The sequence below is a fragment of the Neodiprion virginianus genome, chromosome 5 (assembly GCF_021901495.1).
Source record: "Neodiprion virginianus isolate iyNeoVirg1 chromosome 5, iyNeoVirg1.1, whole genome shotgun sequence".
In the NCBI taxonomy this organism is placed as follows: Eukaryota; Metazoa; Arthropoda; class Insecta; order Hymenoptera; family Diprionidae; genus Neodiprion; species Neodiprion virginianus.
In genome coordinates this window covers 21186504-21212930 of record NC_060881.1, presented here as the reverse complement: position 1 = coordinate 21212930, position 26427 = coordinate 21186504, and the positions used below count along the sequence as shown (strand labels likewise).

At 40.0% G+C, this 26427-nt stretch overlaps 1 protein-coding gene across 3 annotated transcripts in view; it reads left to right on the top strand.

Moving 5' to 3' along the window:
* Positions 1 to 748: 748 nt before the first annotated feature.
* The window catches only part of LOC124304838 (nuclear receptor subfamily 4 group A member 2), a 39325-nt gene continuing 13646 nt past the window's right edge, over positions 749 to 26427 (top strand). For 2 of the 3 annotated variants that reach the window (XM_046763535.1, XM_046763534.1), the window contains exon 1: positions 749 to 2212. In XM_046763535.1, the coding sequence (XP_046619491.1) occupies positions 1927 to 2212 (286 nt within the window). In that variant the 5' untranslated portion in view covers positions 749 to 1926. The remainder of the gene's footprint in view (positions 2213 to 26427) is intronic. The other variant, XM_046763536.1, reaches the window with a different exon arrangement.

Below are 26427 nucleotides of genomic sequence, written 5' to 3'. Positions count from 1 at the left end.
CATTGGTTACCTCTGCATAGCAGGTGGTGTCCTTGAACGTAAGAAGAGTCGTTCATCCTGGGTGGGCTTCCGCCAAAAATTAATCAAGTAACGAGGTCCATCACGACTGAAATGAAGACCAAGTGTCAATCCAAACAGAGTCCATGTACTGTGAACCGGACTTTGACTGGACTTGAAGTGTAATTGGACAGCACTCAATCATTCCCAAATCTCACCATCCAGTAGTTTATCTTCCTATGAAAGCCGGAAGGGCTGTCAGTTTCCGGATCCCTTGGCAACCTTTCTCTACCAGGTGCTGTCTTTGACCGTTTGCGGAGTCTTTGATCCTGGATGGCACTTGGAGTGGTAGTGTGACGAAGGTCAGCCACGTGCTGTTTTCTCGAGCGCACCATCCCCGATTTTCCGATTGATGGCGCGTCGATCATGAATGGAACGCGGCGGAGTCCCGGACCAACGCAACGGGCGGCAGCCCAGGTGGCCCTGGGTAGCCCTGACGTCGATCATCGGTCTCGCTTCCGCCGGTGTGTCGGGGTGTCAGCGTCTCAGTCGGGTGTGACGTGGCAGGTGATGACGCAACTGGTAGCGCGTCACGTGCGCTGGCGAGTGGAAGCGGTGCCCAGCGCCGGTCCATCGATCCGGCCCGCGGTGGGTGTGACGTAGCCGCCGGGAGTGACGTCACGAAGTGCCGTTCGCCAGGCTACACACAGTACGGTTTTAATATAGCGGGCACCACCGCCGAGCCCGGAGTCAGTTACGCGGTGGCCGGCTTTTCGAACGGACGACTAGCACGACTGCCTGTCCAAGACGCCTAGACTCGATCCCGCCTCGGGAGGCTGTCTCTCCCTCTGCGTTCATTTCCCCTCTGCCTCTCGGTCCAGCACCGAGATCCGAGCACCAGCAGGTTCTGCCCGCTCACTGGGGAGCAGCCGCGTTTCGGAACCGCGACCCGTAGTCAGTGTTCGTGCCGCGGAATCGGTTCACTTCAAGGAATCAGATAGAAGTCGCTCGGTTCTACACTGGCGAACACGTGGCTCAGGGCATTCGGAGGGTGACGTGATCAGTGCAGTGGGTGTTTAAGTGACCAGCCCCTGCATGCGCTACCCCAGTAACGGTCAGCTACGGCTTCTGCGACCCACGGTATCACCATCGGCAAGTGGGAAGTTTCTCGGGACCGATGTTCACCGGCCGTCGCTTCCAGGTTCGTCACAATGAGATTGGTCACTGACATATCACTTTAAAATACCACTGCACAAGTCGAAAAGCGAACAAGCATTATGATACTTACCTGATGGTCGTTAGTAAGACGCCCTCTGGGAAATCCTGGCTCTGCACAAACCTGTGGATCATCTTCGAAAATCATTCCAACGTTATATTAACACTGACATGTAGTATGCTGATTACCTGCACACCTTGACTTGCAAGTATAGTCATTTCATGGATCTCGTGTCGTCTAATTAACCCCTGGATCAGGACTACTGATGGGATGCTTTTTCCCGCTCGTAACAGAGTCATTCCCTTCTCACGTTCGTTCGCTTCACGACCTGATGATTATCCAACTGACTTCACGGATGAGGATTAGGTGTCTCAGCTGATTTATACCTCAGTGGCAATAATGCCCGTCATCTGTACTGCAAGGGAGGGTCTGCGTTGAGGAGATATTGAAGTGGGTTAATTAATGTACAGTGTGTTGTACAAATGTAAATAAAGAGAGAGAAGGAGAGAAAGCGAGAGAGAGAGAAAGAGAGAAAGAGAGAGAGAGAGAGAGAGAAAGAGAGAGAGCGAGAAGGAGAGGTCTTCCGTCATAACAAACCGTCGAAGGAGCAAAGGACTTTCTCGAGTCCCCCGGCCCCGGCGGTTGTGTCCGGCTGCTTGGGGATGGTGACAGTGGAAAGCCGATGAGAGGTGAACTAGCAGGCTCTTCAGTTGATGAGAAAAAACCACAGAGGGGTTAGTTGTGCGATGCGTACTGTCGAGAGTGCTGGGACTACGGAGACTACGACGCCTTGCACCGGGTCAGCCCAGGACCTCCACATCTGCAGCTTGTACCTGTCGTCCCAATCCTCCTCGGTGACAGTCCGCAGGAATTTCGACACCGGAGAACCTCCCTCGGCATCCTCGGCCTCGGCTGACTCCAACAACAACGACAATCATCACCGGAATCTAGAGTCCTTCGAGCCCCACCTCGGTCAGCGTCTCGAGTCCAGAACGAAGTGTAAGTCTGACTATATGTACAGTATGATCGAGGAAGAGAGAGTCTGTCTAAGCATGCGGATCCACCGGCGAAGGGTCCGTCCCTCTCTAACCGTGACTTAAGCCGGCCAATTGCGATTAAGTTGCGTAAATTGCGGAGGGAATGCTCGACACCGGTTGGCCTCCAGTCAATCCTGCCGTGTATCCTAACGGGCTGGAAACATGAACGGGCCTTGCCACTCGCCGACGGTGTGTTCAACAGGTCGCGATTAGCTTTCATCGTCTTGATGAAGAGCTCTCGCAAAATTCTGGAGTCCACGTCTGGTCCATGCATCATGCCCGTGAGACTTCCAGACGATCGTATTTATCAGCCGTCTAAGCGTTGTCTGCCTTCCCTCCATTGCGTCGTCGGGATTCGGTGTCCAGATTACGCTAATCGTTTTCCCAGACACTAATTTGGGTTCTGGTATTACTGTTAGCGAAAGCCCGATTGCTTCGACTCTTCTCTTGATGCCGAATTCGCGGCACGCTGGATAGAACCATCTGCCAGCGTGAAATCGGTAATCGTGGGTCTGGGATGGATTCGATAAAGTTCGATTTCGCAAGTGGTACCGACGATGATCACTGGTTTCGGTACCGGAATTCGTATCACGATTAAAGTCCCTAGTCGCAAGGTGTTGCAGGTCATGAATAGCACCGCCCTTCCGCGTGATAATAACACAGTCGAAGCCGTTTCTACTTGAACCGAATCTCTGCCTTTCTTTCACGCTCCGTCCCCGCTAATCTTAGATGAACTACAATTTAACCCGGTGCGTGACAAGAACGTTTCGTCATCATCGGTGCGATGGTTCGATCCGTGTTTCGGCGATCTGGGGTGCGAATCTGCATTTCCATTGCCTGAATAATTTAATCGACGTTAAACGCAACATAAATATTTCGTGATTGTCCGGCTAGCCGGATGGGTTGTGGGTAGTACGTGAGATGCATTTCACCAAACCTGTTTCCACAGTTGCTCATCTATTTTAAAACCGCTCTATTTTCACCATCGACACATGCTCCTATTGTCGTTACGATGTAACCGCTGCTGGTACCGAATACCCAACAGCGCATGTAGTTCTGTGTCATTTTTTAGTCATTACGCCTGCAGCCAGACCTAGACGGGTGAAAAATTCATTTTCCCCGAACCACCGCCCCGTGCTCTGGTCTCTCAACTCTGTTAGTCCCGAATCCTTGATCCTTGATCACATACCGAGTGATTGAACCATGAAAGGTTTTTCGCCATCAGTCTGAGCTTCGACTGTCCCTGTTGTATGCAGATTCGAGGTTGCGTAATCAGGCGTCGAGGTACAGCTGCCTCTGGTGGACCTCGAATGCGCTGGTATAACTCAGGAAAGAACTTCCTAGAGGCCAACTGCATTGTTCCAACCCCAACTATAAATATATACACACTTAACTCGCGAGGAGACAGACAGTACCTGCCTAACTCGCGATCCGCGACTGCGATCCAGCCTCTCAAGCTCGGGTCACAAACGCCAAACGTTTCTTTACACGCCTTCTGGTACGTGCCATCCGCGATACCAACCTTTTTTCCCCGTCAACACTTCAGTCGACTATTTGGATGGCTGTTACGACTACAAGATCCTCCCGTTAATAGGTACTGGCATAATTAATGAAGCGATTTTCATGCAATTATAACTATTTTCATATTCAGGAACCAGTGACGCTTCTCTAATCCTGAAGAGTTGAAGAGCTCATAATAACAATCGAAAGTGAAACTATCAATCAACGTGGAATTTTAACATGACTACCAGGTCATTTTATCCGGAAATTAATATCAGTTATTTCCTACATTTGCAACCACCGTCTACCGATGGTGATCGATGAATTAAAGTGTATTTCAGGAAATCAGGAACGTCATTTCGCATCAATGATTTCGAGTTTCTTTCAGTGAACCAGTTTTAACGCAACTTAAGGATAGGAACATACTCAACAATCCACAGTCCTTTTCGAAAGGTGGTAATCGTAACTGTAATCACGAATAAAATAGATTTAGCATAATGAATGAGAAATCTGAAAGATCGCGCGCATTATGTTACCGATCGTCAATTGCGCTCCAATCTCACGGAGAATCGAAAAAAGTAGTTTTGACATCCTGATAATTTTAAACAAATGAAATTTTGCCCGTTGAATGCTCACCGCACATCTGGTGTGTAAAGTTTCGTTTATGCGCAGATAATTTTTGCGCCATGGTACTTAGCCTGTGCTGTGTTCGCTGCACTGTAGCTGGTATGAGTAATCAGAATTGGTAAAAATCCAACCGGTGAATACAGAGGCTTATATATATACCTGCACGTATATGCATATGTGTACACCTTGACAGCCTGTGTATAAAGAAAAGCTCCTCTGGCTCAGTGCCGACGGGCCTCGATCTAATATTGAGATGTTCGTATGTACCGGTGTCACTATATGATCACGTTGATGGAAGACTTCCGCTTGCTTTTATTGTAAAATCCATCTACGAGGGTGTGATTTCAAAACTCTCGACTAAAATTTCATATTTGGCAATAACATTATCATCTCACTTCGCGTGTTTCTTCTTTTCTCCACTTTCATGCTATTCACTTATGCTCGTTTTTTCCTCGCGTTCTCATTCGTCGGGCACAAGTGTCCGAATGACCTTAAGTGTAGCTGACTTCGACGCTTTGAAGTCATCCCCGCATCCTTGCAAAAATACGTTTTTTTTACCGATAAGAAAAGAAGACGCTTCAACCTCATAGATGCATCACAAGTCTTTGTATGCTTGAAAGCCGTTTCTTGGGTCGTCTTCAGATAAATCAGAGATGCATAATAAAAATGTAATGTGCTATCAAGTCTGTAATCGTTTCACGTCTTTTCGACTCGTAAAGACCCTCTAGACGTTTTCGCAACGCCTTTACTGCGTTTTTTGGCGCGTGTTGTTCGGGTATCGACTTAACGGCCTGCGGCGTTCCACCCTCGACTCGTTCGCACGTGGAATCGAGAAGAGGCGTCACGTAAATTCTTTGACGTCACAGAGCAGCCGCCCCCGCCAGCATCGACCGAAACCAAAGACGTCACCGGGCGCCAAGGACGCCGCTATTTTCAGTCCGTTTCCCGTCGTCCGTCGATCCTGGGCTGGTATTGGTGGTTGCTGGTCGGTTGTAGGTGTTGGGCGCAGGTTCTACACCCCACTTACATGTCCCTCCATATGACACCGTCACGCGCTCGCTCCAGCCTCTGGCAGCACACAGCCGTCTCTGTGTTTGTTTGTGATCGCGCGTGTGCGGCTTCGTCACAACGACGACACGGCGACGACCACCGACTGACTCTCGTCTTTCAGCCTCGGAACGATCGACTCACGGTCAGAAATTCAAACAGTCGTCGATGGCGTCTCAGGCTCCGATCCTCGTCGCTATATTCGCGTTATAAACTCTCCCGCGGTTATGATCGGTTACGGTGCTTAACACGTTGTGCTGTTACGTCGCAGAGACGTAACGCAATAGTGCCGTTGTTTCCTTTTTATATTTAAAGAGTGCAGTCTGTTCAGTAGTGTTTTAATCTTTCGTATGAAATTTTCATCCTTTCCTCCGATCGGTAATTTAAAATAAAAATCAGCTCTCGTTGATCTCGGACGATAAACATTGAACGGTCAGTGAAATGAAAAAAAAAGAAACACATTCACGTACAATTAATACACAATTGCACACGATCGAGTGAAATTACTCAAGTGTACTGTATAATATAGTATTTAACCATGGGATACGCGTATGGATATTGAGAGTGAAACATATATATGTAACGTAAATATACGTGATATATTCATATAAACCGGATGAATAATTTTGCGTCGCAACTGTGTAATTACACGTATAACTCGACTACCCTATGTGTTCAGCCTGAGTAAAAAGAAGAAAGAAAACCTAAACATTAATCCGTGGTACCTACATCTTGAGTATCACATGTGTATCTAGATATTTGTATGTATCTAATATCTGTATATATATATATACGATAGAAATTTTTTCAATTTTTAGTATTCGACACGTGTTTTTCTGCTCCGTAAGCTAACGAAAATAGTGAAAGTGTAATTAATTTCTACTTTACTTACCGCCCTTTTTTATTTCCTCCGTTTAAAGAAACAGTGAAGTGAACTTACATGCTCGGAGAGACTGGACATGTATTCCTGGATCCAAAATTGAAATGACCAAAAATAATTCATACGTAAGTGGTAACACATGCATAGATATAGATGTAATACACGTACCTACCTGTGTTGGAACCTGACCACTAATTCGAACCGAACGATCAGGTTGTCACATAAAAAAAAAAAAACTTGGTAATTCAAATTTTCTGACAAGTTTTTTTTCTACAAGCATTGCATCATGGTTTTTATATAAGGTGTTGGAAATTTTCTATCCCGCTATCCTTATTTTTTTTTTTTTTTTGTAAATAGATAAATAAGTTCACGTATAACGTGCATACGTAACGAGGTACGTACATAAACATATAATAATAAGCACCAGGTGCGCAGGAGATGTAAGTGCGAAACTTTTGGATGAATGGAGAGCTCGTTGCGGTTGAGTGACGTCAGTTGGCCACCGGGCAAGCCGCATGACGTCACCGTTTATGCGTAGTATACGTGGGTGTACCCGTGTACAAGTATGCACGTGCATGTACAGATAATAATAAGAAAGATGTGCTGTGTTGGTGCATCAGTAGCTGTGCAAACATAATAAAGAACTCAAAGACGCTTTGCGGCTAGTACTTCTGCAGACCCGACCGTGACCGACACCCACTACTGCTGTTACTCTTAAGACGATGCTTGATAATACCGATACACATGCCCCTTTTCATTCTTCTATTTGTTTTTATTTCTTTCACTGAGTTTGGCTCGTCAACGAAGTACTGAACTCGGTTTTTGATACGACGGTACGAATTATTTAGAATTCTTCAAGACGTCTTCAAGGAGTCTTATGCATCCAGTCAAAATTCGAGATGCTTTAAGGGGTTATACGCAGTTGCGAGGCTCAAAAATAAGGTTTTTTTACGATTTTTTTGTGGACACAGCTTTTATTTACTAAGTACAAGTAATAGTAATTCTGAAAGAGCACACTTTGAAGAATATAATTTTGTATTACTCGTGTCAAAATATTGATGTGCACCGCCTCTGCAGATGATGTCCTGAACGACATCCAAAAAAAGGCGCTCGGCGGTGAGCACGATTTTGTCGGTTTGGATTATCTGAAATAAAAAAAAAGGTGAATTCCTTTAAAGGATAGATAAATGCAGGTATTGAACGAAGGAATAAACAAAATTTTCATTTTTAACAAAATGGCGGCTATTTGAAAAAAATTTTTAGTTTTCGATGAAAATTTTCGCTTTAAATTGTCCAAAAAAAATAGTAAAAAATTTTGTACATCTTATTCCTTCGTTCAATACCTGAAGAATATATCTAAAAAGATTGTGTCAAAATTTCAGCCCGATTAGTTGAGCCATCTCTGAGAAATCTTGCTCACCGACTCTGAAATGACAGTTTTGAGATAAACGCGTTTAAAGTTTCAGAAGTAGTTTACACATAGGTAAATTTTTTTTTTTTAAACTTACATGGTATCATCGATTCCAGGGCCATAAGAGGGACCTTGTGCAGGATCCCTAGCTTCGAGGCATTTTTTTAATGTTTAAATAAAATTCACTAGTAAGTTTAAACTGAACGCACGACTTTACCACTTAGCAGTACAATTTAGACTGACGAAACACTTTTTTTAGGTTATAATATAACTGCACGTGACCTTCAAGTCTTTAGTATATCTGACTATTATACTCGTATTCTACAAGAAAACAATAGAATAAAGGGTCTCAGGTAGCGCGCCTCATGCATGCAGCTGCTCGTCCAGTTCTTACTGACCCTACTTTCTAACGCTCTGACGTGGCCTTACAAATTCAGGTAAATCTCCGAAAATATTTATCGGATTGACTTCAAATTTTCAGAGAATATACTCAAATATATGTACATTCCGAAAATGCAAAAAAAAAAAAAACGATTTTTTGAAAATTCTAACTGCGTATAACCCCTTAAAGATATCACTGGTATAATCCGACGCATTTAGACGCCTTCGAGACGTCTTAAAAATGGTTGAAGGATATAGTCGTTTGTTTTTTGACCCGCTAGGCAAATCCAGACAATTCTGGATCGTGGAAATATTGCGAAAACTCGAAAATCACTTAGAATTGGCTGGACTTTTGCTAATACTTCGTCCGGCAAACGTATATAGAATTTACTTGTTTTTAGTTGAGTTAGGTTATATTAGGTTAAGTTCCATTATTGCAATGTTCAAAAATCGCAAAGCTATAGGCTAAATTGACGAAAAAATGTAATTCACTGGAATTTTGGTACGACGCAATTCTAAAGAATCGTGAAGAAGATAAAGAAAAATTAAACATTACTTAACACAACATTCGCCGAAATTATTTTACTTGAATTTTTATTAAAAAAATTGGATCCGTCATCAATTCAAAACTTGTCTGCATGCGAATTAAATTTCATCGTCTGTTCCCATCGCCAGCTGCTACCGTTCCTGCCTTTTCTCATCGGGTCGGCGTTAGCAGACGGTCACAGCTGTGTGATAGATCGATGAAACGGAACTGCGGCATTGCCGTGACGTTACCGACACTAGTGTGACGTCACGAACGTTATCACGTTGGTTATGTGAAACGCCCCGGGTCAGGGAAGGATGGCCCGTTGCGCATCACGCGGAGCGCGGGACGTTCAGCGGGCAAGGTCAACTTAAAGGGGGTGTTCCGTACTTGTATAACCGACCCATCAACCCATCCGCACCAACATTGCTCAGGGAAACAACAACCGAAACAAGTTTTAGATGGATAATAGAAGTGAGATTTAAATAAAAAGGGTTTATTGTGGGTACGGTAATTTTTGGCTTAAGAAACCAGGAAGCGAAAATTGCGCGCAAGAAAAATTTTCAGCCATATTGCAACTCTTCAACAGTATTGAGCAACAGAGAAACGAGAAAAAAAATGATGAAAATAACATGGCGAAAATCATTAACAATAATGTTAATACATATTTTATTCCAGGTTTGAGTCTCTGTGCATATTTTATGGAATAAAATCGGGAACAGGTCATATCTGTGATTAGAAAATGCAGGATAGGTGAAATCCAAAATCTGAGGAACTGCAGAGTCAGAGCGACTTGAATTGCGAAACGTGCGCGGCGCTTGAGTGTTTGCGGCAATTAAGGGAGGTTCGAGCCGCGAGACGCCACCGGTAGTTGGCACTTTTCAAACCCCCGAGTTTTGACGCGTGGGAGATTTGAAAGCTACAGCAGCGTATACATTTATATTCTCATTCTGCGAGTGATAAAAAACTGTCGCACGTTATAAGTATAACGGTAATAATATTTGCCCATGTTTGTGGCGATTTCACACGGTATTATGATCAGATACATGGATCGATTGAACGTGCTTTAGATGCGCGAATGAAAAGTTAGAAGCTCATAATATGTCAAAGAATGCTATTATTATCATGCCTGTGTAAGTACGCGCGTGCAGATCTATGTTTGGTATATCCACAGGAAGTAGACGTAAAAATTTCGCAAGAAGATAACGTTAGAACGAGATTATCATACATTTAAGCTTGCTTACATGTAGACATGCGCAAGTTCTCATGTCTATCGACTGCGATGTGAAGTCCACCCTTTCTTCTTCGTTGTTAAATCCGAATAAGGAGAGGATAGAAATTCGATGAAGTTGGAAATATTTTACGAAGATTGAAATGAGGCCGATTGCATAAAATCGGGCTCGAGTGTTGGGCAGAGATTATAGCCCACATATATATAACCGAAGATTTCACATCACTACGGACATTCCGTACTTATGTCTAAAATATGTAAAAAAAAGTGTTAAGAAAAAGGAATGTATAATATCTGATGGATCGGTGCCAGATTTGAATACATATGATTACGCGTATTGCGTAAAATCGGATTTCCAAAAAATTTAAAAAAAACTTTAAACCAAGAATCGAAATTGCGACGCGTGATACCTACAGCGCGAGGAAGAAAGATGCATGAAAAAATGAGAGCGTGAGAAGGATTAAAGAAATTATTGTAACGTTGTGTATGACGTATGATAAATTTTTTCGTTTTCTTTCGCACTCCTTCCTTGTTTGAATTCTTTACTTCAACTTTTTATCGTCAAGGATCCTCGTTACGTAGAGAATATTCAATAGATCGAAAAAATAATCCAAAACTTCGAAAAAAATAACATCTCATTAATTCTAATATAAATTCTAATATAAATAAAAAGATTTATATACACTACTGCACGATTCGCATTTTTTTGCAATTCGCAAATTACCATTATCGGTTAAATCGCGGACGCGGACACTTCAAGGCGATATGCTAAATGTGTGTAGGAATAGTGTATAAGTATACATCCCGAATATCGGCCTTCAACCAATTATTGCACACCTTGTACGTATACTTCTGATATATTTCTGTATTATACTCTCGTCAACTTGTATATTCAATTTTCAATCAATATAGTTGCGATTTCACCAATGTAATCTTTTGTTTCAATATTTTTATTTGAAAGTTAAAACAGATGGAAACAGGAGGAAATTGTACTTTATAATCATTTCTTATGTCAAATGTTCAACGGCCGATGAAATTGGAACTGAAAAAAAGAAACATTATAGCTACGCTGATTCCTTTGAATAGCTTTTTCGAATTGAATAGGGTAAAATTTTTAAAATTTATAATCAATTATTCCCTGCTTAATGCACAAGTAACTACGTAAGAACAAATTTCAACTGTTTGAAATAAAACAATATGGTCGGTGTTGACACGTTATGCACTTTGAAATAAGTGTTGTCTACATGATCGACTCCGGGGCCTCTCGCTTACCGAACGTTATTTCAGACTCAATAAAACCATGCCAAAAACAATTAAGCTGTTAGTTTTCCTTCGATTTAAGCTTGATTGACGAGTATACTTAAGTTGCGAAATTTTCCGCGCGTTAATTCCACTGTTAAACAATTTATGTAATCAGTGATCGAGAGACAAGCTAGTGGAAGAATCCAATCTTGTTTCGCTAAAAGCGATGAAGCAACAGAACTTTTGTAAAAAAAACTTCCCTCACTCCAAGACTGCTGATAAAATTTCCGAAATACTTGCATATGAAACCTGTTTGTAAAATGAACACCCTGTACACCGAATGGCGATGGCTGGGTGACGGTATTCTTGTTGACACACACTAATCCTCTTCAGTCATAAACCATCGCCACTGGTCTAACTCTATTCCGTGGAGTAGGTATGTAATTACTACTCTTCTCAGTGCAGGAGAAAACGATCGAGGTGGTTGAGAGTCACCAATATTTTCAGCCTAATCACTGTAATACCGATGCGTAACGTTGCGAACCCCATTATGCAGAGAATCAAGGTCAAAATAAGGGTGCTTTTTATTTGCAACAGCTTTTGATACTGCTTGTAATATTTTCATAGCGTTTCGCTCATGCGTACCCAGCTGCACGAATGATAAGCGGTATGATTGACTGAATTTCCGTTTTAGTCTTCTCGTTCTGAATTCAGAGTTGCGTCGGAAAATTTCAAGCGTTAAATCTTCGTAGTTACAAGAGTGATTTCTCAGCTCTTAAGCTCCCGGGGAACGTAAAATTGCAACAAATCTATTTATACGACGATTTTAGTCGCTAATGGTACTGCGCTCGATCACTGATTAATTGTGGAATCGATTTTATAGTCAGAATCAATACGAAGTGTGCTAACGTGACGGCCATGTTGTCTTTTCCCCTGGATTAGTAATCGCGTGACCATCTTTTGCTCTATTATCGTTGAAAAGGGTTTCACCCACTGATCTTAGATTGATCACGGCAACTTGTGTCGATTAGAAGACCCAAAAACCGCTGCGATACCCGAAGTTAAACTAACGGGTCACGTAGGTGATAACCTATCAGAAACAGATTTAGTCACATGGTTCTACGATTTTAGCCAATGACATACGCAGTGAACCACGTGATTCTTTAGTTCCATTGCGGCTACTGAAGCGCTGGTGTAGATTTCGTCTGCTTCTGACCAACTCAGGCCGAGGACGCTAGTCAGCTATCCAGTCAGTATAGAGATCAATGGTTTAACTAAACCGATTTCTATATTATGGAAATTGTAATTTACACAGAAAACCTGTTGTACTATAAATTTATGTTTTGATGCTATCTTTTTTACATACTTCCTGATTCTGCACTGCAATAAAAGACCGTTACATGAGTACCTGTTGTATCAAGCCAATCGGAAAGAAAAGACGTGAAAAAACCGAAGATAAATTATTGGACAGTATAGTGAGAGCTCGCGAGATCGGGAAGTACCTCAGGTCGTTACTGGATCGGGTTTAGGATAAGCCGTTTCAGAAAGCATTGCGTAAGGGTATAACATAGGTATGTACAAACTGTTTGGATGCGCAGGAGGAGTTTATATGAGCGAGTTTAGCGCCGTTTAAAAGCCAGTTGATCAACGGCACTAATAATTATGCCCGATCGATATTTTAGTTTTGTTTGTGCAATACTTACCGAGCCTTTTTGGCCGCGGCAGTTAAACGCAGTGATTACAGATGCCCGTCTGGATCTCTTACTCTTGTGACTCTAACCAGGGGAACCATTTAGCATAATTCATTTCGCGCAACGTGTGTTATTTCTTTTTTTCTTTTTATTTTCTTCCTTTTTTTTATTCATGTTATTCATCCTCGGCTATATTTTATTCGCATACAGCAGTTTATGTATACGTTTAGTATGCATGTATTTAGTCCCAGATCACCTCGTCGCAGGAATTACGTAATACCCCGTCTAGCTCAGAGGCTATTTTATTACATACATGTCTACTTACACATACACACGCATGTATATAATATACATATATACATATATATATATATATATATATATATATATATATATATATATTAATTATAATATCAGCTTATATATATATATATATGTGTGTGTGTGTGATTTTTATTTTTTTTCTTCTTTTAACGGCAATAATTATAATTTCTGTCAAGAACGCTGCAGCCGCAGAAACGGTACCGACGATAAAGATTGTAGAAAACTTATTCGCAAATATAGGTGGCGGTGTACCAGCATTCCAAATCTCGAAATCCCTTCAAGCTTTGACCGATCCATTAATCGTACTGCATTGTCGCGATGCGCTGACACGGGTGCGCTATTGACGCAAGGGATTAGACCCCGTTCTTACTAAATCAGTTCTTTCAGGGCATGTCGCCCGCGCCGAAAAAGATTTCCACAATATTGTACAACAGGTCGTTAGTATTCAGGGGGCGGAATTAGACTCCGCGATGCGCTAGCATGCGAACCGCGTACCGCGTCGCTGCGCGGGCATCGATCGCGAAGAAATAAGGAAAGAAGAGGAAGAAGAGATCGTGGGAGAACGACTTCCATATAAAACTTATCGTTGATTTCACACGGACTCAGCTCTCACTCGTTCGAGCCAGCAGCGTATTCAACACAGCGCCACATCTGCACCTCTTTTTGTCCATCCACGTATAGCTGACGTCAGTACGAACCCAACGACTCCTGGATCGTTAAAATCGGTTTAGCCGTTCCCAAGATATCGAAGTTTGGATTTTGCCGCTAGCGCGAGGCGTTCACTCGCTATTCTCTGTTGTTTCGTTCGCTCGCCCGTGCCGATTCGCGCTGCTCGCAAAATTCGAACGGCGATATTTTGGAAACGGCTTAACCGATTTTAACGATTCGGGACTCGTTGGATTCGACTTGACAACGGCCACGAAGTGGACGCTGAATTTACGCCTTGTCGCCAAACTAAAAATTCGATTTCGATTCAATACGGTATTTCATCTTCTGTCCAACTCATGCATAATTCTCATGCCAGACAACGCCGCGGGCCAGATCGGGCTTTTCTCCAATGCGGCGGTGGTTCCAAGATCCTCTTTGGGTCACCACTATACCAGTTGTGAGGACCGACCGACCGCGTGCCGCGGGACTAAGTTGAGGCCACCCGCTTGGCCGGCCATACACACCGCGCCCACATCTCCGCATACTGATGATTCGATATCGGGTAATACCTCAGTCGGAGGTGAATCAAGGTCGCGCGTATGATTTCCAACTTTTCTCTTCTTTTTCTTTATCTTTTTTTTCACAGCTTTCATCCTGACACATGTATCAAACGACACGATTCTTCCACCGTCACATCAAAAAATTATCCGATTCTTGCAATGTTGAAACGTTTTTTTTTTTTTTTTTATTTCTATCTTTTCAAGAAAAATTTTTTCTACCCATTATCGCGGCAACTAAGAAGTAAGTAAAATAAAACTGCACAATGTAACCGTACAAGGCGCGATGAGGATACTTGTTTATGGCGTAAAAAACGTGTCCTGGGGTACATGATTTATAAATATTACATAGTAAAATACTGGTTTTTAATGTACGGATATTTTGTGTCGCGTTTGGAGGCGGAGGTGGAGTCTCTGCACGAGGCGAGTTGTGCGTACATATATACATATACACACATATAAATCGATCATAGATCATGGAGTCGACCTCGTTCACCTCGAGTCGAAAGCGCTGCAAGGCGGTAGCGAGGCTGGAACAGGCTAAAAGTCCTAGAATACCATCGGCTAGCTGAGGACAGGACAGGCTAGGCCTGAACCAGCAGTAGCTGCTGGCAACAGCGGCAGCACCAGGCGAGGAGAGCCGAGCGTTAATCGAGGCAATCCACTATACACGGTGCTTCAGAGGTACATATACGCAGGCATGGGTTATACACACGTGGGTACATAAGTTGTATAAAATTCCACACGTTTTGTACACATTCATGCATATGTACATATGTATAATACCGAAGTGAAGGTGGTAGGTTAGGATTGTCGTCGTTTCATCGTAGCGTCGCGACGCGTCGCTGCCGATCCGCTGAATAGCTTCCAGAGGGCGGATCCGTCGCCGCTATTAATTTTTTATTTTCTTCGTTTTTCTGTGTAAAAAAACCTCTTGTCGACAGAAATGTTTAGGATCAGATTATAAAACAGAAAAAAAAAATCCATTCACTTCCTGAGATCTTGACTATTTCACGGTAAATGGTTGAGATTCACAGACCTCACTCTGTCGATTCTTATTATACAGTGGTTTTCTCTTTTCAGAGAAAGTATGACATTTTTGGATTTTGATTCCGCCGATCGGCTTCTCGTCAAAATTATATCAATTTCTTGAAAATATGTTGGATGGTAACTATGGCGTCAAAGATCTGCAACTTCGAAATCGATTTTAATCAGAGTGTTGCAGTGAAATGAGTACATTTTGAAAACCAGAAAAAATTGCCTAATACGTAATTTCATGTACTTTTTCATATTTTGAAATTGAACAGAAATCAGCTTACTGAACGAGGTCTGAAAAGGGTGAAAAAAAAAATCGGGATCAAAAGAAAAAAAAAAAAATTCCATCGGTACTAATATATATGTACGTTGATATGTGCATAATTAAGAATGTCTCCTAGCTTTAGGTACATGTTCGATAATCAATGTGTGCGTTTGCGTGTATACATGTATATATATTAACTCGGGTTCTTAATAGTTGTGTATTAGTATTGAGGTATGCATATGTTTGTCTCTGTAGGTGTGCGAATTCGATTGGCCTTGATCAGTATCTCATATGCGATCATTCTTTCGGCGCGGTCTTCGGTCATACAAATAGGCGTATACCTATATTTTCATATAGGTATGTATAGCGCACAGTGACGGAGAATGTTAATTAACTATTCACTGTACAGCCGAAAAGAGAGACTTCACAAATGCAACCCTTGTTTTTTAATACTGTTGAACCAGTTCAGTATGCAAAATATATTTCGAAATAAAGAAAATAAAAAAAAAAAAAAGCAAAAAATTAACGTGAAACGAGTAAAGAAGTCTACAACAGCCTCGAGTCTGTAGATAGATGTATATTTTACACGAGGGGAAGAGTATGGGTTAAAAATAGGTTCGCAGAATTAAAATGATCAATGAAATGAAACGAGGTCTCTATAATTATACGCAATAATAAATTCGGGCGTTAGAAATGAATCTGGATGACGAAAAATTCAATGTTAAAAAAAAAGAATTGAATAAAAAGGGAGACAGGAATAATTTTTTTTTTTTTTCTTCCAATTATCTCCGATGATCTGCGACTTATGTAATAAGCGGTTAGGCACCTTATACCTACGTGTTGATAATCGCGGTGTGGCTGATTATGAGTTACGCGGGGAAAGGCGAATCACAAATACCAGTCCATATGTATATAACTGTGTAATAGCTGCAGCGAACGCAGCGTCGATGATAATGATGACCCCGTCAAAAGCTAGAAATCCTTTCCCTCACGAGACGACGGTTCGCGACCGTTCAGATATTGGGTAAATGTATTGACGCGTTCTCCATTAATCGGTACCTATTACCATGTGCCGTTAATTTCTGCACCTCTTAATTATACCCGTACACAGAAAACAAAGAGAGGGAGTGAGAGGGACAAAATTTGTCCAGATAATGTTTCAGAATTATATCGATTTGCACCGTGCCAAATATGGCGAGACGATTATGAATTTTTTTTCTCTTTTATATCCTCTTCCAGTGAAACAAATCCTTCTCGATTCAAAAAAAGAAAGGAAAAAGAAAGAAAACTGTGGTTAACAGATTGATTTGCGATATTCTCAATAGTTATTAAACGCTATTTAATTTATCTATAAATACGTTTATTAATTTATCTCTAAAAATCGGATTTTCTCCATCGTTTTTTCGTTTCTTTTGCCTGCTATAGTAATTCTCTGACGATGAACATCAACGAAATTGTTCATGTATTTATGACTCGTGTAGCCCATTTTTCATTCGTCGCTATAAAACTAGTCTTTCGCGAAACAGCGAGTATGTGAAATAAAAAAAAAAAAAAAAAAAATAAGAAAAAAAACTCGATGAATTTTGTAAAAAAAATGGTCAGGTATATCATATGATTAACGAAACTGACTAGTAGTAGTGTAATAAAATTTCCAATTCGATGTACACACACGGACGTTTTCATATATATCCTTACACACGTAATGATGCGAAGATTATTACAAGCTTAGAGATGCGAGTATACATAATGTGGTTTTATACACCTACATTTTGCAGATGCACCGTTTCTGTTCTCGCGGCGGAGACTTCGACGCGTGGTTTTACACGTCTCTGCGCCGTCGATCGGTGAATAATGTAGATTATACACACACACACACACGACCGCACATAATTTTACGAACGAGCGCCTAAAAGATCGAGTGAAAAAATTTTGAGGCAAAAAACTTATCAACATAAGCATCCGAAAAACGTACGGAATACCGTCAAACAGATTCTTGTCCTCAAACTAATAGAGAGTACGAATAGCAGTTGATGCTTTTCCGAGAAAGACAGACAGATAGATACGAACACGTTCCTTACACGGTAACCTGGAAATGGAGAGAGATAGATAGATAATGACATTTATTGCAAAAAAATTAATCAAATATAACAGCGTGTTGCCAAACTACCAAATAAGCTTTATTAGTATTTAACCGACCGTAGAGAATAACAGAATCGGAAAGTAGAGGCTAGAGGCAGCAAATAAGATAACATGAATAATACATAACTATATATATATATACCGGGAAAATCTCTTGAAACTTGAAAATCAACTGCGTATGCGCGAGTTTTATCGGCTGTTCGTGCAGGCTGGCCATCCCGAGTTTCAGCTGTCAAACTGATTCTGGCGGCGATGTAGTTGATACGAATTTTCGAGGTTAGCATCTTAAATAATTGAGGTAGTGACTCGGAAAGGTTTGGGAAGTATTTGTCATTGAGCCGGAAAGTTGATTCTTCAACGAACGGTCGGAATTTAATGCTTATGCTCTTTGAAAATTCAAACGTACACATTTTGCGTACGTTGGCGCACCTGCATCGCAGACAACGATATCGCCGCGGGAAGATTTCGCCGACCAATGAGATTGAATTATTTGGCGCATGCGCGGTTCATTTTCAAGTTTTGAGAGATTGTCCCGATATACAATACAATACAAAGATTTATAACATAAAATAAATAATAATAGGGAGAGAGAGAGAGAATACTGCTTACTTAAATATGATAGTTTAGTTGTAGGCGAAACATTAGTTCCTGTTACAGCCCAGTGTAACGGATATACCATAAATATAAATTGTGGAGGGATAACCGGGGGGGGGGGGTCGATCAGTGACAATCGAGGAACGTCACTAATTCGAATGTAACTAGCATGATTATATACATATACATATGATGCTCGTCTAACCCACCAATGATAAATAATAAAATATTGTAACTACAGACACACATTGCGTGTATCACGCAAATCCCTTCATATGCAGGATTTGTCTTACATCATCTGATTTACGTCGAGCTACATGCATACGTACTTATACGTGTATAAATTTACGTTGGTACATGACTTCGAAAAGAAATCCGTAAAACGAAAGGGGACCAAATATGAAGAAGAATCCCGTTTTTCTTAGTTGACGAAAAAATTACGTTTCAAAAGTATGAAATTACTGTGTGTAAATATAAAGAAAATTTACGAGAACGGAACAAGTGAGTGAATAATTTTACCGAATTGCAGTGGAAAAGCGATTAGGTATACCATACAATTTATTGTGAAATGTGCTAATTAATTAGAGTTGTGCTACGAGAAACAAGGAACAAAAATTGAATCGAACCTGGTCGTTCGAAATTTGTATCATTTGTTTCTTTGCTCGTTGGGTTTGTTCCATTTCTTTTTCTATTTATGCCTACATCTATCCGAACAACGGTTCTTTACGAATCAAATGGGCTATTGTGATCGAACAAATAAGAGTCTGATTAGTTACTCCACGTACTCGGCATTTTTTTTTCTTCCCTTTTTATTTTCTTATTTATTTGGAATTTCTCTCAGTCTCTGTGTTTAATTTTTTTTTTTTTCAGCCTACGGTAATATCGATTTATATTATGTCAAGGTCGTCGTGAATTGAAGATTTTTCACAAATTGGAACATGCTTGATTTAAGTGTATATATATGCACCGGTATATACATAGTATATGTAATACATGTATTATAAGTATATTCCGGTGGGCCTTCCTAATGCCCTTGACATCCATATACGCGTGTAAAATTCCAGGCACATATGCACGAAGTGGGTTCGTATTCGCACGTAAACGATAAATAGTTGGCAATTAAAATTTTTTTCGTACCGTAAAATTTAGCCTTAATCTTCAGTCTGTTTTTCATTATGATTGTAATTTTTTGTTCCTCATTCTATTTTTGTATTCAATCCATTTTTACAATGTAATAATATATTACGAACCGGTGGTGAGGAAATTTTGTGAATTAATTATGCAGATATAGAAATAGCGTCGGAGCGGAAGAAAAAAAATTGACAGCTAATATCAGCAGACGATTAATAATAAATTAGGGTAAATGAAAAAAAATCATGTAACAGTATTGAATCAGAACTCGTTCGCCTAATAAACCGTTGGAATATAGCCACTTTCAAGTGACTACATAACGACATCATCTATAAAAAAAAAAAAAGAGAGAACGAGGTGAGTTATAATAAGCGATAAATGTTTGACAAAAAATTGAAGATGTGAAATTAAAATAAAACTGGCAGTCAAAATAAATGCGATCCGTAACATGAAATGACAACATTTTCAAATATATGTTGCACGGTTAGTGCAGGCGCCAAGCCTGATTTATCACGGTGTTGTAATACGAGCTTAAGGCGGTGATCACTGGGAGAGGTTTAAGCCTAATTGAACCGAAGTTAAGAAGCTTATCGACGATGAGAGATCGACCGATTGGAATCGATTGATCGCGAGTGTATACAGCTGGAATATCGATAACATCGGCAATTAATCAGTTAACCCGCCTATATATGATATCAAATGCACATAGTATACCTTATATTATATGTGTATAAGTATACTTATAGAGAGCGTGTGACGAAGCGAAATAAATCCTATAACAGACGTGTTGTTATGGGATGTTGTGTATCGATCGGTATTGTGTATATATATTCACGATTCAATATAACACACACATATATATAGGGCATTCTGTGCCAACTTAAAAATAGTCGACATTTTTATTTTGGCCGAAACTTGGCTATCTCTCCAATTTTTTCGTCAAACCGTCCATCAGATATGAATTATCGAAAATTTTGACAATTTTTTTCAAACGCTCATAACTTTTTGAAATATCCATAAACTCGCATGTTTTTTTCAAATCGAATATTTTTTAATGTGATTATTTAAAATGGAATGAAACAAAATATTACAATCGTTTTTATTAATGTTATTATTGAATTTTTATATTGTAATGTTTTTTTTTTAAACTTGATTGTTTCAATTTATTACACAATAGCAACTTATAGAAAAGGATTTCACGGGAATGATATTAAATCAAGTAATTATCTTAATATTCGATATACAAAAACTGAAACAATAACAGGGACTCGAAAATTCCATTGCGTGATTCCAAAGAAATATTGGTATTTAACGTTGAGATCGATTTCAAACTCGAGTAAAAGTAATATTTAAAATATTTAAAGGCAACGTAAATAAAATAAAAAAATTAGGAATAAAAAATTTCGTTCAAAATACTGATTAATTATTTTCTCAACTTCTGATTCCTTTAATTCGCAACTTTTCACTATTAATATGTCTAATGAAACATTGTATTAGGCATTAAGAGCAATATTTCAAGTTTTGAAAAAAAAAGAAAGTTTCACAATTTTAAAAAATCGAAATAAAACCGGAATATCGTTTTACCAGGCTAGGTTTGAAACTTGAACTTGAGGGGAATGAACAGTAAAATTTTGGAGAATTTTAAATAAAACTCGATAGATGCATTAAAGTTAAGAAAAAAAATATTGATCCTAAAATTGAAAAAACTATAGTAAAAAAAGCTTTCGAAATTTTTTTGCACAACATTTTCAAGATATCCATTTAAAAACATACGAAGTGAAGAGAAAAACATCGAATTGACATATATTTCAAAAATTTACCAGCATTTGAAAAAAAAAACTATTCAAATTTTTGAAAATTCATCCCTTATGAACGGGTCGAAAAAAAAAACGTTTGAAACTCACGGAACGTTTCTTCGCAGAATGCATAAAAATAATCAAGTTTCAGCCAAATCAAATATGTCAATTTTCGCGGTAGGTTGAGTTGGAACGGAATGCCCCATTATACGTATACAATACGTGCTTCATAATCATCGATTGTTCATGACGTACGATAATCGCCGTATAGATTTCATTATCCGTTGTTATACGTTATACGTTTACACACACATATAATGTTCATGCACATGCACACATTTAAATACATACATTTATACACACGGTTAGTAATTGACGCGGGTTTAAATACCCACCAAACCTGTTTCGCGCCGCACATACCTACACTACTAAGGAGATCAGTGATCACAAACATAAAAGGCTGAAAAGCTACCTAAGAAAACACAAGAAGACAAACCATGAAACACACGGTAGTCTGCTATCTGGCACTGCCGCACATAAACACTACAAATGTAAAACGCCAATATGCAATAAAAACCAATTCATTCATTCATTCATACCTTCGCCCCACAATGTATCATACACATTACGTACGTACGGATACATACGTTATTAAACCCCGCGCGCGGTTTTTTTTTCACTGTTATTAATTGACTCACAAATCAAGAAGAAACGAGTACTGCGAAAGCTAAACTTATTCCCATGGAGTTCGCTTTGTTGTAAACTGGGTAAAAGTAAATTAAAATTCCGTTACGTATTCACGAATTCAACTAGGTATAGTAAAATATTTGAACAATTATATACGCGTAAATTATTATATAAGTATTATTTATTTACTTTTGTGTTTCCAGGTTGAAACAGTTTTCCTAGTGGACAACTTTCGTACGGAAGTAATTGAACAGTAGAGAGTTGGAATTGAAATTTTTGGAACGCTCCTTTCTCTCTGAAATACGAAGAAAGCTCATTAAAAGTAAAAAAAGTTCGGGATTTTTTTTTTTTTTTTTTTTTTCTTTTAGAACGTAGATCAGAGGCAAATTTCGAAGCAAGTATGGATAAGTGTAAGCAGCGGTGTGTCAAAATCAAGTAGCCGTAATATATAACTGACAAGTACAATACAATAAAAATTGAAACGAAGGTAACATTCTCCGTCCTATCCGATACATCGTATCCTATCTCGTCGCGCTCGCGGGTTCACAATGTAATCAGATTTGGCTGGCATACACATAATGTTATGGTTAGCCAAGGCACGTAGGTATGACCCGGGGGGTTATTGCGACCCATTAATTGCAACACGATTTCTGTCTCGATCACCGCAGACGGACATCGTCGTTGCACCACGTAAATCTCGCACACGCCCGACGTACGTCTCACAGTTTTATCTTTAAATTTTAACTCGGACCCTTGAAGTATCGGAAAAACAGATGCAACAATCTACTAAACGGTGAAAGCTCGGTTATCGTTTCGAACTTGTATGTTTTTCTAGTTTTAACGTGAAATTTTTTTCCTCCTGGCAATTGCTGCCTACAAACGATGTGGAAATATTTCACTTGTACCATACGCTACGTATTCCGACAACCAGTGCTGTTCTCTATTAATATATACGTTATTACAGCTGATTTTTAGTCGAATCTTTCGATACGATGATTGTCCTGTTTACCGCTAATTAGCGCGCGAGTTTTGATGTATCGTGTACTCATCTGCCGCTAGATGGCGCAGCGTGATCTGTGCGCCCGTTGTTCTCCCAAACACGTTCCGGCAAGTTCAGATCAGCGCATCATCTACGGAAAGATGATCTCCACTTACCGTCACTGGGCCGAGCTTAACCCCTCGATAACACACCTATTTTTGCAATCATTGGGAACACTCTGGGTCAAAATGACACTGCCCTAATATTGATTTGTTACAATTTCAAAGCTACGAGTCCGATCTACATGAAAAAAATCATTCACAATGCGACAGTGTGGTTTAGAAGTGTCAGTATAAATCATAAATATGGATATAAAAAATCAGGAAAAAGAGAAACGTTTGAAGAATTACTGTTTTAGACGAAAAAGAAGGTCTGTGTCAGAATAATAGAGTGTGTTCTCGAAGGGTTGACGTTAGCTTGGGTTGACGTTAGGAAGGGTTAGCGTGCGCTGCGGTGAGATGCTCTGATTAATAATACTAGTTGATTTCGTTAGGGTGAATAAAATGACAAGGCGATACTTATAAAATTCATATATTTCACTTCAACGTTATACTCACTTATACAACAATATCGCCACATCCTTTGAAAAATGTATAACTGAAGTTTGATTTTAGCATCAAAAAGATACAATAGTTTATTGAAAATATGTTACTTAACAAATAGTTTGAAACATGAGAATCGAATTAAAAGTCACTCGTGGTAATAAATTTTGCACCGGGATTTTCCAACACATTATTCATCAAATTTTTTACCCCGAATCAACCAAATGTAACAAAAGAGAAGTTTAACTGCTAGCACGTTCTCTTCTACTTTTTTTATATACGTGTTACTGACCCGAAGCAACGAGAGAATAATCCAGTTCAGATGTGATTTATCGTTAGCCACTTTCACATTTTGAATTCCCAATTGCAAAATTGAAGATTCTTTTGTCGGCCACATGAATGTTCGAACTGGTGACTCCTAAACAGGTTCGAATCGCCTCGACGCGACGAGATGAGGATGAACACGCGTTAATGAGTAACCATATAACTCTACACGCTGAACACGTGTGGGCGACTTTGCACCCTTTTTGTTGTCCAGTTACAACATATGCGATGAACCGCTCTGTGCTATCTGAAAAAGCTAGGTATATGTATAGCGATGATGCGTGTACGAAAAAGTTGAGTCTTAACATCTGTAGTGCTCCATTTGACTCGTCTGTAACCTGTTTCAAAGACGAAGGTACGGCTTATCAGTCTTCGCTTTAAATTACCTCATGAATTCCTAAGACTTGACAAGTATTGTTTAAACTTCCGCTGTCTTCGCATCACTTCGCAAATTGCAGGCATGATGTGTCTTTGTACAGTGTGACTTGAAGCAATTCAAAGTCATTCCAAGATTGCTTCTCACAATCTCCTGTGAATATGACGTAGTGGACTTTATGTGGCCTCAACATAAATAGAGATGATTTAAATTGACTCGAGTTTAACATAACACATGTTTGGAAGACCTCAAGTCACTTTTTAAATCAGAAGACATCGCATTAGTAGTTGTTTATTTCTTCGTTGAGCTTTTCGATGAGATCCGGTAATTCAGGTGAAATCAATCGCTGGTCTTATTCAATTATTATTCAATCTAGGTCAATTATGTTCACCTCCGAGTTACCGTCGAACCAAACCAGCTGATCTCGACGAGCATGCATGCACGTTGACCGACTGCTGCGCCTATCGATCATTCTTTTCTTCAAACGTTCCTTTCGTTTTGCGCGGTTCAATTAATTCCCAGGGTGTTACGGGTGCCTGATATTACCTCTGCGTTTGAAGTAGGACAAGCCGAAAACTTGACTCAGTAAAACATTCGCGAACTTATGGAATATAGTAAGGTTCGAAAAAATGTCTCTACGATGCATTCCGCGTTCTTCGTTTATCTTCCGTGTGTTAAGCATCAGTCCGAGCTAAGTTCGACGGTGTTTGCCTCGAGGCTGTTGGATGTGCTGGTAGCCACATGTCGCCGTCTTTGTCCAAAGAGGTGGTCGCGGTTATGTAGGCCACATTATGTAGTAGACTTAAGCTACCGAGGCTCCCGTCCGACAGCACAGCCGCGTAGTACGAGTCGCAAAAACTGGGCGTTGAAAAAGGGAAAAAAGCCAGCGAAGAGGCGAAAACCGACTCCTTTTTACCACCGCATCGAGCCGCCGAGCTGTGATGGAAGTTCGTCGATGATCGGCCTTCGAACGGCTGACTCAAAGGCGCGATGTTGCAGCTTGTTGGATTAGAAGCGTGAGAGACAAGAGTCTTCACTTCTTCACAGACTCGGACTTCTTTATTTTTTTTTTTTTTCTATTTATAATTTGCACAGTTCCAGCAGCGAGAACTTCGTCGCGAGGAGAAGCTCATTTTGCAACAATGTTACAAGGGCCAATTTGTGACCGTCTCAGTATCTCGAAGTATGTAATATTCTTTTCTTCGGACGTGCGGTTGAAAACATGGGTGATTAATGCGTTAGCAACGTTTCAGTAGCGGTCGCATGAAGAATACTAACGCTTTTGTCGTAAATTCAAATGATTGGCGAGATTTATCCTCTGCTTTTGATGGTATTTCATACTATGTTGTATACGAAGTATTAGGTACTTATTTCACACCATTAAAATAGTAATATCGTTTTACAACTTTCGCTGAGAAAAATTTCATTTGTTACAGTAACTAGAATAATTCAATAAAACAAGTATCGTTAAAAAAACTGTTTGAATATTGTTGGAATTACGAAAAACGAGGTACGCGTAACCGTTTTGCGCTTTCGTCGATCCTTTTTTTGTAATTGCAACGGAAAATCATTTTGTTCGGTTTACTCTACTTTTTTTGTTAAATAAGGCTTTAACGTCAATTTATTGTTGCACAAGCATTAAATTTTCGCAACAGTTATACAAGGAAATATAGTAACAGTGATCCTAATGAGAAAGAATAGTAACGGATACTAGATTTTTTGGTAACAGCTACAAAACTAATTTCCATTCTGGACCTAGAAATATATTTTTTGATTGTGGTAAAAAATGAAAATAGTTATGGACTGAGCGGTAACCGGAACTAAAAATTTCTCTCAGTATTGTATCAATTTTTGAGCAAACTTGTTCATTGCATGCAATGTTGCGTTGAAAATATTTCTGCTTTTATGCTATTGCGAGGGTTGCATCGAAGTTACAGGATTTGAATATAAATGCCAGCAATATTGTTATGCATCTTACAATTAGTAAGAATGTTGCAGCAACGTCAGATTTCCAAGATCAAAATTAAAGAATAACCGAATTGACCTACATGAGTTCACCCACATGTGCGGACAACGTGGCCGAATAAAGTTCGAATCGAATAGAAACTTGGATTCGCAAAATAGATTCCCGAACGATTCTCATCTCGATTCCGAAGATGTCGATTCCGTGAATCGATCCGATGC